Source organism: Euprymna scolopes, chromosome 22 (genome assembly GCF_053919585.1).
Source record: "Euprymna scolopes isolate OS-2025 chromosome 22, ASM5391958v1, whole genome shotgun sequence".
Classification (NCBI taxonomy): domain Eukaryota; kingdom Metazoa; phylum Mollusca; class Cephalopoda; order Sepiida; family Sepiolidae; genus Euprymna; species Euprymna scolopes.
The window spans coordinates 102300422-102316274 of NC_136503.1; the positions used below are offsets into that span (position 1 = coordinate 102300422).

The 15853-nt window shown below is 43.7% G+C and overlaps 1 protein-coding gene across 1 annotated transcript in view; it reads left to right on the forward strand.

Annotated features, from left to right (window-relative positions):
* LOC145243748 (glutamate receptor U1-like) overlaps nucleotides 1–15853 on the forward strand; it is a 52459-nt gene that overhangs the window by 19622 nt on the left and 16984 nt on the right. The window contains exon 6 of the mRNA XM_080106793.1: nucleotides 2618–2852. Coding sequence (XP_079962919.1) covers nucleotides 2618–2852 — 235 coding nt within the window. The remainder of the gene's footprint in view (nucleotides 1–2617; nucleotides 2853–15853) is intronic.

Genomic DNA, 15853 nt, shown 5'->3' on the forward strand with positions numbered 1-15853 from the left:
TCCCACCGATGAAATGTTGCATCCCTCTGCCTGTTTTACAAGTATTTTAATGGTGGATGCTCTGACGAATTACAAGCCCTTGTACCCCCTCGACGAAAATACCCCCGACAAACCCGACAAGCAGCAAAGTCCCACCCCTACACAGTTGAGATCCCTAGATGTAAGAAAGCCTTTTACTCTAATATCTTCTTCCCCAGAACTGCAGGACTTTGGAATTCTCTTCCGGTTTCCTGCTTCCCCAACTGTACTGACATGCAGAAGTTCAAGTGTCATGTGAACAGACATCTTGCTGCTAAACTCCCTACATAGTGAGTACCTCTGTAACTTAGGTCCCTGATAGTAGCCCCCTACATCAAAATGACAATGTGCCTTGTTTGGGGTGAAAATGTAATAAAAAAAAAATTTTTTTAAACATTTAACTACCTCTTGAAGTGACTGAAATCTAACCATGAACTTTAAAGCAAATAGATTTTATTCACGTTGACAGTTATATTGTTGCACATAAAAATTGGAACAATTACAAAATAACAAACACATTTTTATCAAAGACATAGCAAGGTGCCCCAGCTTAATGTGCACCATCCTTAGGTAGGAAGTTTATGAAAGGCTGCACCAAATATGACCTTACATTTTTACCTTAACCTTGTGCACCATCCCTAGGTAGGAAACCATCATCATTTCAGATTTGATCATGATCGGTCCAGTGGTATAGGATGTACGAGAGTATATATATATATATATATATATATATATATATATATATATATATACATATATACATAGGCTATGACCTTTACCTATGACCTTTACCTTTGACCTTTACCTTGGAAAATGGGTGGGGGACAATCATCATGCCAGGTGTGATCATGATCGGTCCAGTGATGTGAACTGTAGGAGAGCATCTATATATATAGGCTATGACCTGGATCTTTGACCTTAACCTTAAAAAATGGTGTGCAGCATCCCTGCGTGGGGGGGGGGGGGGCTATTATCATGCCAGATTTGGTCATGATCCGTCCAGTGATGTGGGCTGTAGGAGAGTTGTACACACAGACACACACACACGAACGATACTACTTTATATATAGAGATATGTGTTTCACTCATAGGTAATTTATTTCATCATTTATTATGCACATATTACTTTCTGTTTAGATCAGAAATTTTGTATGTAGCGAACTAAGAATCATGGTCATATGTGTCACTAAGTCAGATTTTTGAAAACAATACTATCCACAAACTTCAGAATTATGTTGCTTTCTCTTTTTTTTTAATTTTCTTCCTTTGAAGATTGTAACGCTCGGTATAGGGCAGCCAAACCAGCTGCCAACATTGCCCTGCTTTTTATTGAAACCAACCGAGAGCTCTTTTAAGTATCCTTGTTGTTCCCTTAAGTGCAATTGTCTGGATCTCTTTTGCACTCATTTGCGAGGAACATAATAGAAATGATGATGCGACTTAGTGGCCAAAGCATCAACCACCATTTTTAAACCTTGGACGAAAAAAAAATCAAGTTAGATATAAAAATGCCAATAAAACACTTTTCCGCAGGTTAAGATATCTTTTTCAAAAGAATACGAACCAATCATGGTCACGTATACCTATCGACTTTGCTTGCTCGCTTGACAGGCATTACTACCTTAAGCAGCTGCGTTGTCAATGACAATGATACACAGTTTACGTTGAAAAGATTTTTTTGCCATACTGGCTTTTAAAATGTTAATGGTACTCCAATTTTTGTGGCTTTTAAATTTTTAATGGTACTCCAATTTTTGTGGCTTTTAAAATTTTAATGGTACTCCAATTTTTGTGGCTTTTAAAATTTTAAAATTTTAATGGTACTCCAATTTTTGTGGCTTTTAAAATTTTAATGGTACTCCAATTTTTGTGGCTTTTAAAAATTTTAATGGTACTCCAATTTTTGTGGCTTTTAAAATTTTTTAATTTTGATGGTACTCCAATTTTTGTGGCTTTTAAAATTTTAATGGTACTCCAATTTTTGTGGCTTTTAAAATTTTAATGGTACTCCAATTTTTGTGGCTTTTAAAATTTTAATGGTACTCCAATTTTTGTGGCTTTTAAAATTTTAATGGTACTCCAATTTTTGTGGCTTTTAAAATTTTGAAATTTTAATGGTACTCCAATTTTTGTGGCTTTTAAAATTTTGAAATTTTAATGGTACTCCAATTTTTGTGGCTTTTAAAATTTTGAAATTTTAATGGTACTCCAATTTTTGTGGCTTTTAAAATTTTGAAATTTTAATGGTACTCCAATTTTTGTGGCTTTTAAAATTTTAATCGTACTCCAATTTTTGTAGCTTTTAAAATTTTGATATTAAAAATTAGGGGACTTTACTTTTAGAACGACCATCGTATGACAGGATGCGCTCCAGACGCCCATGCACAGCTATCATCAATCGCTGGTAACAATGCATTTAGAATGGTGGTAACTATGTAGAAATATACATTCTAAAGAACAAACGGTTGTTCGTTTTAATGGTACAACTTCCGTCTTCGCAGACCTCTAACATTTTAAGATAAAATACGAGGCTTTACTGTTGGATTGACTTTCGTATAACAATTCAATTCAATATCATTTTGTATCTTTTTTTTTTTAGAATCAACATCATGAGAGAGGCGGGCCTGGTAGAAAAATGGCGTTTGTTTTGGTTACGAAAGCATGGGGCCTGTTCCAAGCCGACTGACCAAACACCAGTAACGCTGGACATCGAGTCACTAGGTGGCGTTTACATCGTTTTTGGACTTTTCACGTTAGCCGCGTCACTCATTTTCGCGTTTGGAATATTCAACCACAATCAGAATAGACGGAAGAAGAGAATCCCGCTTAATGACGTCACGCAATATTAAGTAAATAGAATATTTCATTTATTTGTTTGCAAAATGCCTGCAACAAAAAATATCGTAAATTTACGTTTAGAAATCAAATGGTTTAATTGACTTCCGCTTTGAGATCACCTGGGACTCTTACTTGTTGATTATATTTGTTGCGCATAAAATAGTTTCAGACATTAAAATTTGTAAAACAGCAGGAGCTATTTGTCGTACCGTAATTTGTTGTGCGTTAATTTGTCATACCTAAATATCAAATAAATCGGGAATGAGCAGGAGGAAATTATGGTAACTTAATTTGTCATGCGAAATTTGTATAACCGTGTTTTTTTCGAGAGAGATTAGCCGCGTCTTTCATTTTTGCGTTTGAAATATTTAACCACAACCAGAAAAGACGAAAAAAAATCTCACTTAATGACGTCACACGTAATCTTTTTCTATATATCTTCTATCTTCTTCTTCTTCTCTTCTCTTCTCTATATAAATAAAATGAACTCATTTTTTCCCGCTGATTTTGACCTTAATAGGATTAAAAATCAAGATATTTCATGCAAATATAATATGCACAAACGGCAGAACAATATCTGAGGTGTGTTATAGGCTTATTATTTCTCAAATTCCTCGATAATCTTAGATTTCTATACTTTTTCTGCTGAGAAGTCACGGCCAAAATCGGTTAAGATCAATGGAAGTGGTAAAATATTTTCTCTCTAATAAATTCCTCCTCCCCCTGCCACCACTTAACACCGTTTGGGGATCGTTCACAAGGAACAGTTGAGAAGAGAACACCGGTTTGGCTTCGTAGTTCTTTCATGTGAAGTTATTTAAAATCACTAAACTAAGCTGCAGTGCTCTGTGGCGTAGTGGTTAGCGTGCTGGACAATTCACATTATATTTTCACGTGTGCGCCGACCTACCGTAGTCGTTTTTTTTTTTTTTTTTCCTAAACAACTGAAATGAACTTTTCTTGGTGGCCGAACTGTTAACGTTGCAGATGTTTTTTTTTGTTTTGTTTTTTCACACTTTATTTTCCTACTTTTACTCATGACTCCGGGTTTGATCCTTCCTACTTACCTACCATAACATTTTTTAAAACTCCCCCCCCCGTCCTGGAAACAAACACTCGGGCAACGCCGGGTACCCCCGCTAGTATTAAATAAATAATCTATCTTCTATCTATCTTCTCTATATAAATAAAATGAACTCATTTTTTCCCGTCGGATTTTGACCTTAATAGGATTAAAAATCAAGATATTTCATGCAAATATAATATGCACAAACGGCAGAACAATATCTGAGGTGTGTTATAGGCTTATTATTTCTCAAATTCCTCGATAATCTTAGATTTCTATACTTTTTCTGCTGAGAAGTCACGGCCAAAATCGGTTAAGATTAATGGAAGTGGTAAAATATTTTCTCTCTAATAAATTCCTCCTCCCCCTGCCACCACTTAACACCGTTTGGGGATCGTTCACAAGGAACAGTTGAGAAGAGAACACCGGTTTGGCTTCGTAGTTCTTTCATGTGAAGTTATTTAAAATCACTAAACTAAGCTGCAGTGCTCTGTGGCGTAGTGGTTAGCGTGCTGGACAATTCACATTATATTTTCACGTTCGCGCCGACCTACCGTAGTCGTTTTTTTTTTTTTCCTAAACAACTGGAATGGACTTTTCTTGGTGGCCGAACTGTTAACGTTGCAGATGGGTTTTTTTTTTGTTTTTGTTTTTTTCACACTTTATTTTCCTACTTTTACTCATGACTCCGGGTTTGATCCTTCCTACTTACCTACCATAACATTTTTTAAAACTCCCCCCCCGTCCCGGAAACAAACACTCGGGCAACGCCGGGTACCCCCGCTAGTATTAAATAAATAAACGGAATGTGCTGTTTATTTACTTGCAAAGGCGATTTTAATTTTAATATATATATATATATGTATATATATATGTATATATATATGTATATATATGTATATATATGTATATATATATATATATATATATATATATATATATATATATATATATATTTATGCCATTAAAATCGATAAAACTTCAGGTAAATTGTCAAAGTTGAAAGTTTGTTAAATGTTATCGAAAAGAATAGAAATCGCGATTGACTTCCGTTTTGGGGTCACCTCTAACCTTTAGTTGCTGATTGTGTTTGTTGTATATAGAATCGTTATGGCCATTAAATTTTATAAAACCTTCAGGCAAATTGCCAGAGTTAAAAGAATAGTAGTTCGATGGTAGAAACTATTGGAGCGGAAATTTTTCTGTGTCTATGTAATAGAATGTATTATTCGATTCAAACGACACTCTTCTGGAGGTTGAAGGTTCTAATTGTCAATGTGGACGATACAAAGAATGCAATTGTGGCTTAGTGGGGATGCCCTTTTCTCTTTCCTGCAATCTCTCTCCCACAGAAGAGATTAGCGAGCCTGTCTTTGTTTTATCGTTATTTCCATGGCAAGTGCTCGTCTGAGCTCCAATCTCCTCCCCCTCGCCAATCTTTCACAAGAAACACTCGTCTGGCTGAAACCACTGTCAGTAATTTTTCCCACTCTTTATCTGTGCCTAAATCAAAACGTAGATTCCATGAACAAAGCTTCTTTCTTAGAAGTGCACGCCTGTGGAACTCTCTTACGTTTGCCTGTTTCCCACCTGACTACAACTTGGATGTCCTCAAGTCCAACGTAAACAAATTCCTGACAAATCGCTCCCTTATCAAATCTCTAATACTAACGATTACTACGATACGATCCCATTGATTACTGTACACGCAATAATCCTTGTCCCCGAATGGCTTCCGGGCCTTGATAAGTGGTGACCTCCATGTAAAAAAAAAAACTTACTGAAAGAACAAGAACATGTTAACCCTTTTATTAAGTAAAGAGTTCCGTTTGAACCTGCGCAGGGATTCCTGATTTCGACAGTAATATTCCTGAGTTTCACAAAAATTGTAATACAAAGTATTCTTGGCGCCAGCGACCGAGCTTCTGCTTGTGACGGGATTGGGAGGGAAGAAGAAAACAAGAAAAACGTAATTTTGTAGATGATTTTTTTTTTTTAATAGCAATTTGCATATGAGGTGGTATGTTGTCAATTAAAAGGACGACTTAGTGAGACGGGGTTTTACGTTGAGTAAAACTGAATTGAACGTTTCGATATTTCGCGTGCGAGTTTACATATACAGGGTGAATCAGAGGAAACGGATGTTTTGGATTCACCATTTTTCACGCAAGTTCACGACTCCACGGTAGCATGAGGGCAATAAATTAAAAAGAAAAACAATTCAAAATCAATAACTAAAACAAAATTTAATATAAAAGATAAACAAATAACAACAAACTAAACAGCATCTTAAGCAGGTTTAAAGAGTACCTTCCTCACTCCCTATCCCTTACTCAAGGAGAGCCAGGAGCGTTCTAAAAACATCCGTTTCTCGTGACTTACCCTGTATATAATGAATAAATATTTAATAATTCAATCATAATGTTATAATAAACTAGTAAGAAATATTAATAAATATATACAAGAAATGGTAACATGATAAACGTATAAATATCTGCGAGATACCACAAAATGCATTCCATGATTTTTCCAGACGTCCAGGCGAAATCTTCAGATAGATTCGAGGCCCTGTCGGTGGGGCATTAGAATACGCCGACTGCCCCCCCCCCTGCAGAGGGTAAAAGTCCGTCAATGGGGGTCCTGGATATGACCTTAAACTATATCCAGTGGTGAGGCCACAGCTTGTTGGCTTTGTGGAGTGTTGAGCCACCCTTTAATTACCATTGCTCCCAGGTCCACTCTGACCCGGAGTGGTAGTACCTGTTAGGGTCCCAACTATGGGTTAAATAGAAACCGACGTAAAAACAACACATATATTCTATTAAAAAAAAACTTTTTCTTCAAAATCTTTGGATTCGGCATTAAATAACCCGAAAAGGGTTGATATGCCGTAAAACAACCAACCAACCAAATCAGATAGATTCGAGATTTTTTTTTTAGAAAAGACGTATACAGGGTGACCCCCCCCCCAAAAAAACATAGAAAGTATATATTGAACATATGCTGTAGAACGGAGAAAAAAAGGCCAAAGACCCTAGTGTTTTGATGTGATGCTTTGAATATAATAAACTAGTTATGACCAAAGTTTCATTTCATTCGGACAAAACACTAAGAAACGGGGTATAATTAGAGTTGGGGCCTGTTTTTTGGGGGTCACCCTGTACTATCGAACACTAAAAAATAATATGGCAGCGTACTCTACGGGTCTGGCTCAGTACGCTATGATAGTACCTATTTACTATGCCTCCCCACGGGACAGAGTTAGACACCAGCGTCGTTTTTTTAACGTGGAGAAAAGGTACAAAAATAAAAATTGTCTCAGTCGTGAAGGATTTCTCCTTCACCGAAAGAGAACAAGAAATAGAAGTGCAGAATCTGAAGAACAGATGGTATTTATTTGCTCCCCCACCGAGCAAATTAGGCACAAGGCCGATTTTTAATGTGAGGAGTGAAGGGAGGGGGAAGGGAAAAAGGGGACCAGCTCCCGAGAGGTGGGAAATGGGAGCTGGTTAATGGTCAAGCATGTGGGGTTGCCCCCACATCTGGTATTTGCTAGTCATAGCTAGTCATAGCTTGCAGCATCTGTCGGAACAGATGGTATTTATTTGCTCCCCCACCGAGCAAATAAGGCACAAGGCCAATTTTTAATGTGAGGAGTGAAGGGAGGGGGAAGGGAAAAAGGGGACCAGCTCCCGAGAGGTGGGAAATGGGAGCTGGTTAAAGGTCAGGCATGTGGGGTTGCCCCCACATCTGGTCTTTGCTAGTCATAGCTAGTCCTAGCTAGTCATAGCTTGCAGTATCTGCCGGAACAGATGGTATTTATTTGCTCCCCCACTGAGCAAATTAGGCACAAGGCCGTTTTTAATGTGAGGTAAAAACCAGCTCCCCTAAAAGGGGTCGCTCTGGTTACCAAAAATAATAATTGTCCCAGTATAGAGGGTTTCCCCTCCATTGACTGGTACAAATTATCTTAAGTGCAGTATCTGCCGGAACAGATGGTATTTATTTGCTCCCCCACTGAGCAAATTAGGCACAAGGCCGTTTTTAATGTGAGGTAAAAACCAGCTCCCCTAAAAGTAGGCAAAAAGGGGGCACTCTGGTTACCAAAAATAATAATTGTCCCAGTATAGAGGGTTTCCCCTCCATTGACTGGTACAAATTATCTTAAGTGCAGCATCTGCCGGAACAGATGGTGTTTATTTGCTCCCCCACAGAGCAAATTAGGCACAAGGCCGTTTTTAATGTGAGGTAAAAACCAGCTCCCCTTAAAGTAGACAAAAAGGGGGCACTCTGGTTATCAAAAATAATAATTGTCCCAGTATAGAGGGTTTCCCCTCCATTGACTGGTACAAATTATCTTAAGTGCAGTATCTGCCGGAACAGATGGTATTTATTTGCTCCCCCACTGAGCAAATTAGGCACAAGGCCGTTTTTAATGTGAGGTAAAAACCAGCTCCCCTAAAAGTAGGCAAAAAGGGGGCACTCTGGTTACCAAAAATAATAATTGTCCCAGTATAGAGGGTTTCCCCTCCATTGACTGGTACAAATTATCTTAAGTGCAGCATCTGCCGGAACAGATGGTATTTATTTGCTCCCCCACTGAGCAAATTAGGCGCAAGGCCGTTTTTAATGTGAGGTAAAAACCAGCTCCCCTAAAAGGGGTCACTCTGGTTACCAAAAATATTAATTGTCCCAGTATAGAGGGTTTCCCCTCCATTGACTGGTACAAATTATCTTAAGTGCAGTATCTGCCGGAACAGATGGTATTTATTTGCTCCCCCACTGAGCAAATTAGGCACAAGGCCGTTTTTAATGTGAGGTAAAAACCAGCTCTCCTAAAAGTAGGCAAAAAGGGGGCACTCTGGTTACCAAAAATAATAATTGTCCCAGTATAGAGGGTTTCCCCTCCATTGACTGGTACAAATTATCTTAAGTGCAGCATCTGCCGGAACAGATGGTGTTTATTTGCTCCCCCACTGAGCAAATTAGGCACAAGGCCGTTTTTAATGTGAGGTAAAAACCAGCTCCCCTTAAAGTAGGCAAAAAGGGGGTCACTCTGGTTACCAAAAATAATAATTGTCCCAGTATAGAGGGTTTCCCCTCCATTGACTGGTACAAATTATCTTAAGTGCAGCATCTGCCGGAACAGATGGTATTTATTTGCTCCCCCACTGAGCAAATTAGGCACAAGGCCGTTTTTAATGTGAGGTAAAAACCAGCTCCCCTAAAAGTAGGCAAAAAGGGGGCACTCTGGTTACCAAAAATAATAATTGTCCCAGTATAGAGGGTTTCCCCTCCATTGACTGGTACAAATTATCTTAAGTGCAGCATCTGCCGGAACAGATGGTATTTATTTGCTCCCCCACCGAGCAAATTAGGCACAAGGCCAATTTTTAATGTGAGGAGTGAAGGGAGGGGGAAGGTAAAGAGGGGACCAGCTCCCGAGAGGTGGGAAATGGGAGCTGGTTAAAGGTCAGGCATGTGGGGTTGCCCCCACATCTGGTCTTTGCTAGTCATAGCTAGTCATAGCTTGCAGCATCTGCCGGAACAGATGGTATTTATTTGCTCCCCCACTGAGCAAATTAGGCACAAGGCCGTTTTTAATGTTAGGTAAAAACCAGCTCCCCTAAAAGGGGTCACTCTGGTTACCAAAAATAATAATTGTCCCAGTATAGAGGGTTTCCCCTCCATTGACTGGTACAAATTATCTTAAGTGCAGTATCTGCCGGAACAGATACTACACTTTGATGGTATTTATTTGCTCCCCCACCGAGCAAATTAGGAACAAGGCCAATTTTTAATGTGAGGAGTGAGGGAGGGGGAAGGGAAAAAGGGGACCAGCTCCCGAGAGGTGGGAAATGGGAGCTGGTTAAAGGTCAGGCATGTGGGGTTGCCCCCACATCTGGTCTTTGCTAGTCATAGCTAGTCCTAGCTTGCAGTATCTGCCGGAACAGATGGTATTTATTTGCTCCCCCACTGAGCAAATTAGGCACAAGGCCATTTTTAATGTGAGGTAAAAACCAGCTCCCCTAAAAGTAGGCAAAAAGGGGGCACTCTGGTTACCAAAAATAATAATTGTCCCAGTATAGAGGGTTTCCCCTCCATTGACTGGTACAAATTATCTTAAGTGCAGCATCTGCCGGACAGATGGTATTTATTTGCTCCCCCACCGAGCAAATTAGGCACAAGGCCGATTTTTAATGTGAGGAGTGAAGGGAAGGGGAAGGGAAAAAGGGGACCAGCTCCCGAGAGGTGGGAAATGCGAGCTGGTTAAAGGTCAGGCATGCGGGGCCGCCCCCACATCTGGTCTTTGCTAGTCATAGCTAGTCATAGCTTGCAGTATCTGCCGGAACAGATGGTATTTATTTGCTCCCCCACCGAGCAAATTAGGCACAAGGCCAATTTTTAATGTGAGGAGTGAAGGGAGGGGGAAAGGGAAAAAGGGGACCAGCTCCCGAGAGGTAGGAAATGGGAGCTGGTTAAAGATCAGGTATGTGTGGTTGCCCCCACATCTGGTCTTTGCTTGCAGTATCTGCCGGAACAGATGGTATTTATTTGCTCCCCCACCGAGCAAATTAGGCACAAGGCCGATTTTTAATGTGAGGAGTGAAGGGAGGGGGAAGGGGAAAAGGGGACCAGCTCCCGAGAGGTGGGAAATGAGAGCTGGTTAAAGGTCAGGCATGTGGAGTTGCCCCCACATCTGGTCTTTGCTAGTCATAGCTGGTCTTTGCTAGTCATAGCTTGCAGCATCTGCCGGAACAGATGGTGTTTATTTGCTCCCCCACCGAGCAAATTAGGCACAAGGCCGATTTTTAATGTGAGGAGTGAAGGGAGGGGGAAGGGAAAAAGGGGACCAGCTCCCGGGAGGTGGGAAATGGGAGCTGGTTAATGGTCAGGCATGTGGGGTTGCCCCCACATCTGGTCTTTGCTAGTCATAGCTAGTCATAGCTTGCAGCATCTGCCGGAACAGATACTACACTTTGAGATATTAAATCTTTTATTCATGTTAAAAAAATACAGTAAAATTAACGGTGAACAAAAAACTTAGGCACATGGCCAACTCAAAAGGGGGGATTTTGGGGGTCGTTGGTCATCCTTGTCGCTCCAGAACTAAACAAAGTCAAAAGTTTCTCCCAGCTAGTATCTTCTTTCACCATAATACCGCATTCACCCTTTCATCTTGGGGGACGTCCTAGTAACTCCCAATTTTTAAAACATTTTTTATTGACGTGTAAAAACAAAAAAGATAACAATAAAATGGTAACAATAATTCATTTGTGTCGAGGGAGGGGGAAGAAAAAACAAAAGGTGATTAGTAGGACCCTCCCAACCCCGTCTAGTTGATAGATTGCCCGTTCCACTAGGTTTGTAAAAGGAACCTCGCTTCTGCGGGTCAGTCTCTAGGTGGGGATGCCCTCTAGATGGGGGTGAATGGAGAAAAGAAAATTTTGTGGGTAAGGGATGGAGGTTAGTTTGTATTTCTTTTTCTCCAAGATGGGTAAAATTTAGAGGAAGGGGTGAAAAACAAAAATTGCAGGTAAGAGGGGATGGGGATCTTGGAGGCTTCCTAATCGGGGAGGGATGGAACACACACTCAGCTAGCTGAGAGACTACTTGTTTAATTTAACTTTACAGAACTGTGCGTTCCACACCTAGGCGGGGAACACGTATTCGAATTTGGCTCCTCTTCGTACACACAGACTTGCCACATGTATCCATCTTCTGTCAAATGCCGCGCGATGCAGCCTTCTTCTATCACATCTGATCTTCACCCGTAGTTGGTGTTTAAAGAACGCGATCAGATCTTGATCAGAAAAAGACAACACCTCCCGGCAACCTTGCAGACGCGACGTCCAAATCACCATTCTCGCCACGGCCAGAATCGTAACGTAGACCATTTGTCTTTCCCGGTCCCACGGCGGCCTCACGTTGTCCACAACATTGGATACAGTAATTGGGCGAGGATGCTCAGGATCGATGCGAGCCGTCACCCCACTGACATACGACCAGTACTGGCGGAGTTCGCGGCAATCAAAGAAAGCGTGATCCGTAGTTTCCACAGCCGTTGTCCCACAACGGGGACAATCGGGCGACTCCAGAAACCCAGAACTGCATTGTATGTTGTTGAGTGGAAGTGCATTTCGGGCCAATCGCCAGGTCAGAGAGAACTCCGAATTGTTCAGATGACTCGAACCTGGCGCCCAGCTCCACGCGGAGCGGATCTCACTCTGCTGCCACCCCAAACGCGCGCATAGCGGGTCGTCAGCGGCCTCCCTCACTAGATCCCTGTGGAGTTCCCTACGGGTAGCAGTCACAAGGTCACTGGACCTTGGTAGTCGTTTTAGCGCGGCTCGGCACTCTTTCATGTAGGCAGATTCTCCCCGCGGCCTGCGACGGCTCTCGATGGAAGGGTCGAGAACGAGGTCGGGGAAGGCGGCAGTAACCACGGGGTGCCACGGTTGGTCCTCCTGCATATAGTTGCTCAGGAAGGCCAGTCTCTCAGCATCTCGATGACACTTCAAGTCCGGCATTCCCAAGCCTCCCTCACACGGACGTTGAATACAGACCTGTCTGCTCACCCAGTGTCTTCCTCTGTCCCAAAGGAGCGAGGACAAGAGTTCGACGAGAGCTTTTAGGTGTTGTGCAGGCAGGGGAAGTACGGCCAGTCGGTAAAGGATGAGAGGAAAGACGTAAGTGGCGCACGCCTCAGCTCTACCCTTTAAGGAAAGTTTCCTAGGAAGCCACGAACTGACTGCAGCCTCCACCTTTGACCGTACCTCCAACCAATTCTTGTCAAGCTGGAGACCCGGTCCGAACCACACGCCGAGGATCCGGACCGGGCCATCTGTCCAGCTGAAGGGCGCAGGGAGGTTTGCGTTGCCACTCCATGCGCCCAACCGCAGTCCTACCGACTTGTTGCGGTTTATCTTGGCCCCTGTAATTCTTTCGTACTGTGTGAGTGCCTCCGACACGACCTCAATGTCTCTGGAGCCCGACACGAAGATCGTGACATCATCGGCGAACGCGGATACCTTGGCAGCTGAGCCGCCAGGCAGAGCCATTCCGCGCAGGGCCGAATTTGCCTCCCCATGTCTCAGCTTGCGGAGAAGAGGCTCCAAAGCCAGGACATAAAGCAGGGGCGACAGCGGACAACCCTGACGAACCGACCGAGAGATAACAAAGGGTTTCGAGCGCTTTCCGTTCACTTGCACGACAGCCATGGGCTGCCGATACATTATGGAGATCCACTTGCAAAAGTCCGGTTTAAAACCGGCGGCCTCTAAGACAGATGCCAGGAAACGATGGTCGACCCTATCGAAAGCTTTGGACTGATCTAAGTTTATCAGCGCGGCTTCTGTGTCGTCATCTATTCCCCCCTCTAGGATCATGCGGATCAGGTGCAAGTTGTTCTGAATCGATCTCCCCTTCACAGCGTAGTTCTGTTCTGGTTCAACCAACTCGTCGATAACAACCTGCAGCCGATTCGACAGGACCTTGGCCAAAATCTTCAACTCTGTGTTTAGCAGAGTTATGGGCCTGTAGTCATCTAACTCTTCCCCTCCATGCCCGTCACCTTTCTTCAGCAATGTGATCACTCCCTTGGTCACCTGCCCTGGGATGGATCCCTGAGCAAACCAATGGTTGAACATATCCGTCAGAAGAGGCAGAAACATGGGCGACAGCCTCAAGTACAGTTCGTATGGCAGACCATCAAGTCCTGGCGATCTGTCACAGCTGACCTGCTTCAGCGCAGTAAAGACCTCCTGCTCCGTCACCCGGCCCTCGCAACCAGCCGCTCTAGCCGCCTCGAGGCGGGGAGAGTCGGCCAAATAGTCGCTAAACTCAAGGACCGGAAGATCGGGCTGCTGCGTAAAACGCTCCTCGAAATGTTCTCGAAACCCCTCGCAGATCTCCCGAGTCGATTCCAGGGTGCGTCCATTCGGATGTTTGATTTTTGCAATATATTTGTCCGAGCCACGCCTAGAAACCTCACGGCGCACGTCTGCATCAGAATTGACTGCTTCGTTGCCTATCTTTCTAAGCCTAGCTCTAACTACTTGGCCTTCGTAACGCTCGCTAGTCTCGCGTAGAAGGTCCTGCTTAGCTAGTTCCTGACTAACCCTATCACCCTCCCCGGTAGCCTGGGCTAGTTTCTGCTCTAGCTTCTTCTTCGTCTTGGCCTTATCTAGTGCGAGGCGCTGGGCATACTTGACGGAGAAGCTTCTGATCTTGGCTTTGAGACCTAACCACCACTTACTCCCGGTAACCGCCCCCACTAGTGCCTTTTTAATCAATTCTCTTAACTGATCTTGGAAGTCTTGTCTCTCCAGAAGGGAGGTGTTTAACTTCCAGTACCCCGCTAACTTAGGCCTATTTCCTAGCTTCAGCCGGGCCATAACTAATTTATGGTCCGTCTGGCCTAGCCAAGTGAACGTGGGACAAGATAAGAAGTCTACTTCGCCTCTCCTAACTAACATCCTGTCCAAATAAGTATTTGGATAGGAGGAAACACTATTGGTCCACGTCCACATCTCCCGCCCTGGATGCTCGACCCGAAACCTGTCGACCAGACCGCATCTAGCCATCAGATCAGCCAGGCTGGACTCGCACCTCTCCGATCCTCTAGCTCCGCCTCCTACCTTATCTATGTCGGGGTCTAAGATGGAATTCCAATCCCCCATTAGCACTACCCGCTTCCGACAATCTACAAACGCGTCAAGCTGACTGAAGAATGAGACCCTCTCACGAGCGGTGCTGGGCGCATGAACCGCAATCACCCGAAACACAGAATCTTTTACGGCAACATCGGCCACAACCAGCCTACCCACTGCATCTCTATGGACAACGTCGACCGTCGCCGACAGGGTACGTTTAACCAGCACGGAAACTCCCTTCCCCCGCGGGCTGCCATATGCTGAGAAAACCTCAAAGTCTCGGGCCAGCACCTGACAGTCCACAGAGGAAACGAAATGCGTCTCCTGAATCGCAGCGACATCCACTCCCAGGGACAAGAGGTCGTGCCGGAGGCGAGCCGCCCGGCCCGATGATCTCAAGCCCCTCGCATTCAGACTAGCCAAATTCAAAGCCATGGTACCTACCTTAAGGTGTGTTACACTCAGCTCCGAAGTCAGCCGGGGAAAGGACACCGACGTTGTGTGCAATGCTCAAGGTGGTCAGGTTTTTCATGTCCTGACCTTCTCTCACAATGCCGCCGACATCCAAAGGGTAGGTCAATTTAAGGGCCCTATAGAGTGACGGATGGACCAACACTGGGACCCTTCCCTTGCATTGTTTTGACAGTTCATCAAGAGAAGGGTCATTTTTTTTAACCAGTTCAATTCCCGGAAACGCCCCTTCAGCGGCCTGCAGCCTTGTCCACAAGTTGGTCTTGCAGGCCTCTGGAGTTCTGACAAAGGTTATTAGGAGTGGGGCGTCCGGGAAATTTGAGGGGATATTTACATCTTTCCCCTCTATCTGTTTGTAATCGAGCAGAGGTTTTAAGTTTTTCCTCTGCCGATGGGAAATGTCTGTGGCCACAGATAGAGGGTCTACATAACATAGTTCCTCAGGGGCAAGGACCTTTGGTCTGCAAGAGGCAGAGGAGTCTCTCCTCTCCCTCGGTTCATTCTTTTCATTTTCTTTTTGGGGTAGTGGCTCAGTTTGCCTTGGTGTGGGGACGGGTGTTTGTGTGGTGCCTGGTGTTGGTGTTGGTGTTGGTGCAGTGTTTGGTGTTGGTGCGGTGTCTGGTGTTGGTGTTGGTGCGGTGTCTGGTGTTGGTGTGGTGTCTCGTGTTGGTGCGGTGTCTGGTGTTAGTGCGGTGTCTGGTGTTGGTGCGGTGTCTGGTGTTGTTGCAGTGTGTGGTTTGGGGGTGGAAGTGGATTTTGTTGTTAGGGGTGGTGTATGTTCACAGGGAGTGGGGGCCACCTTTTC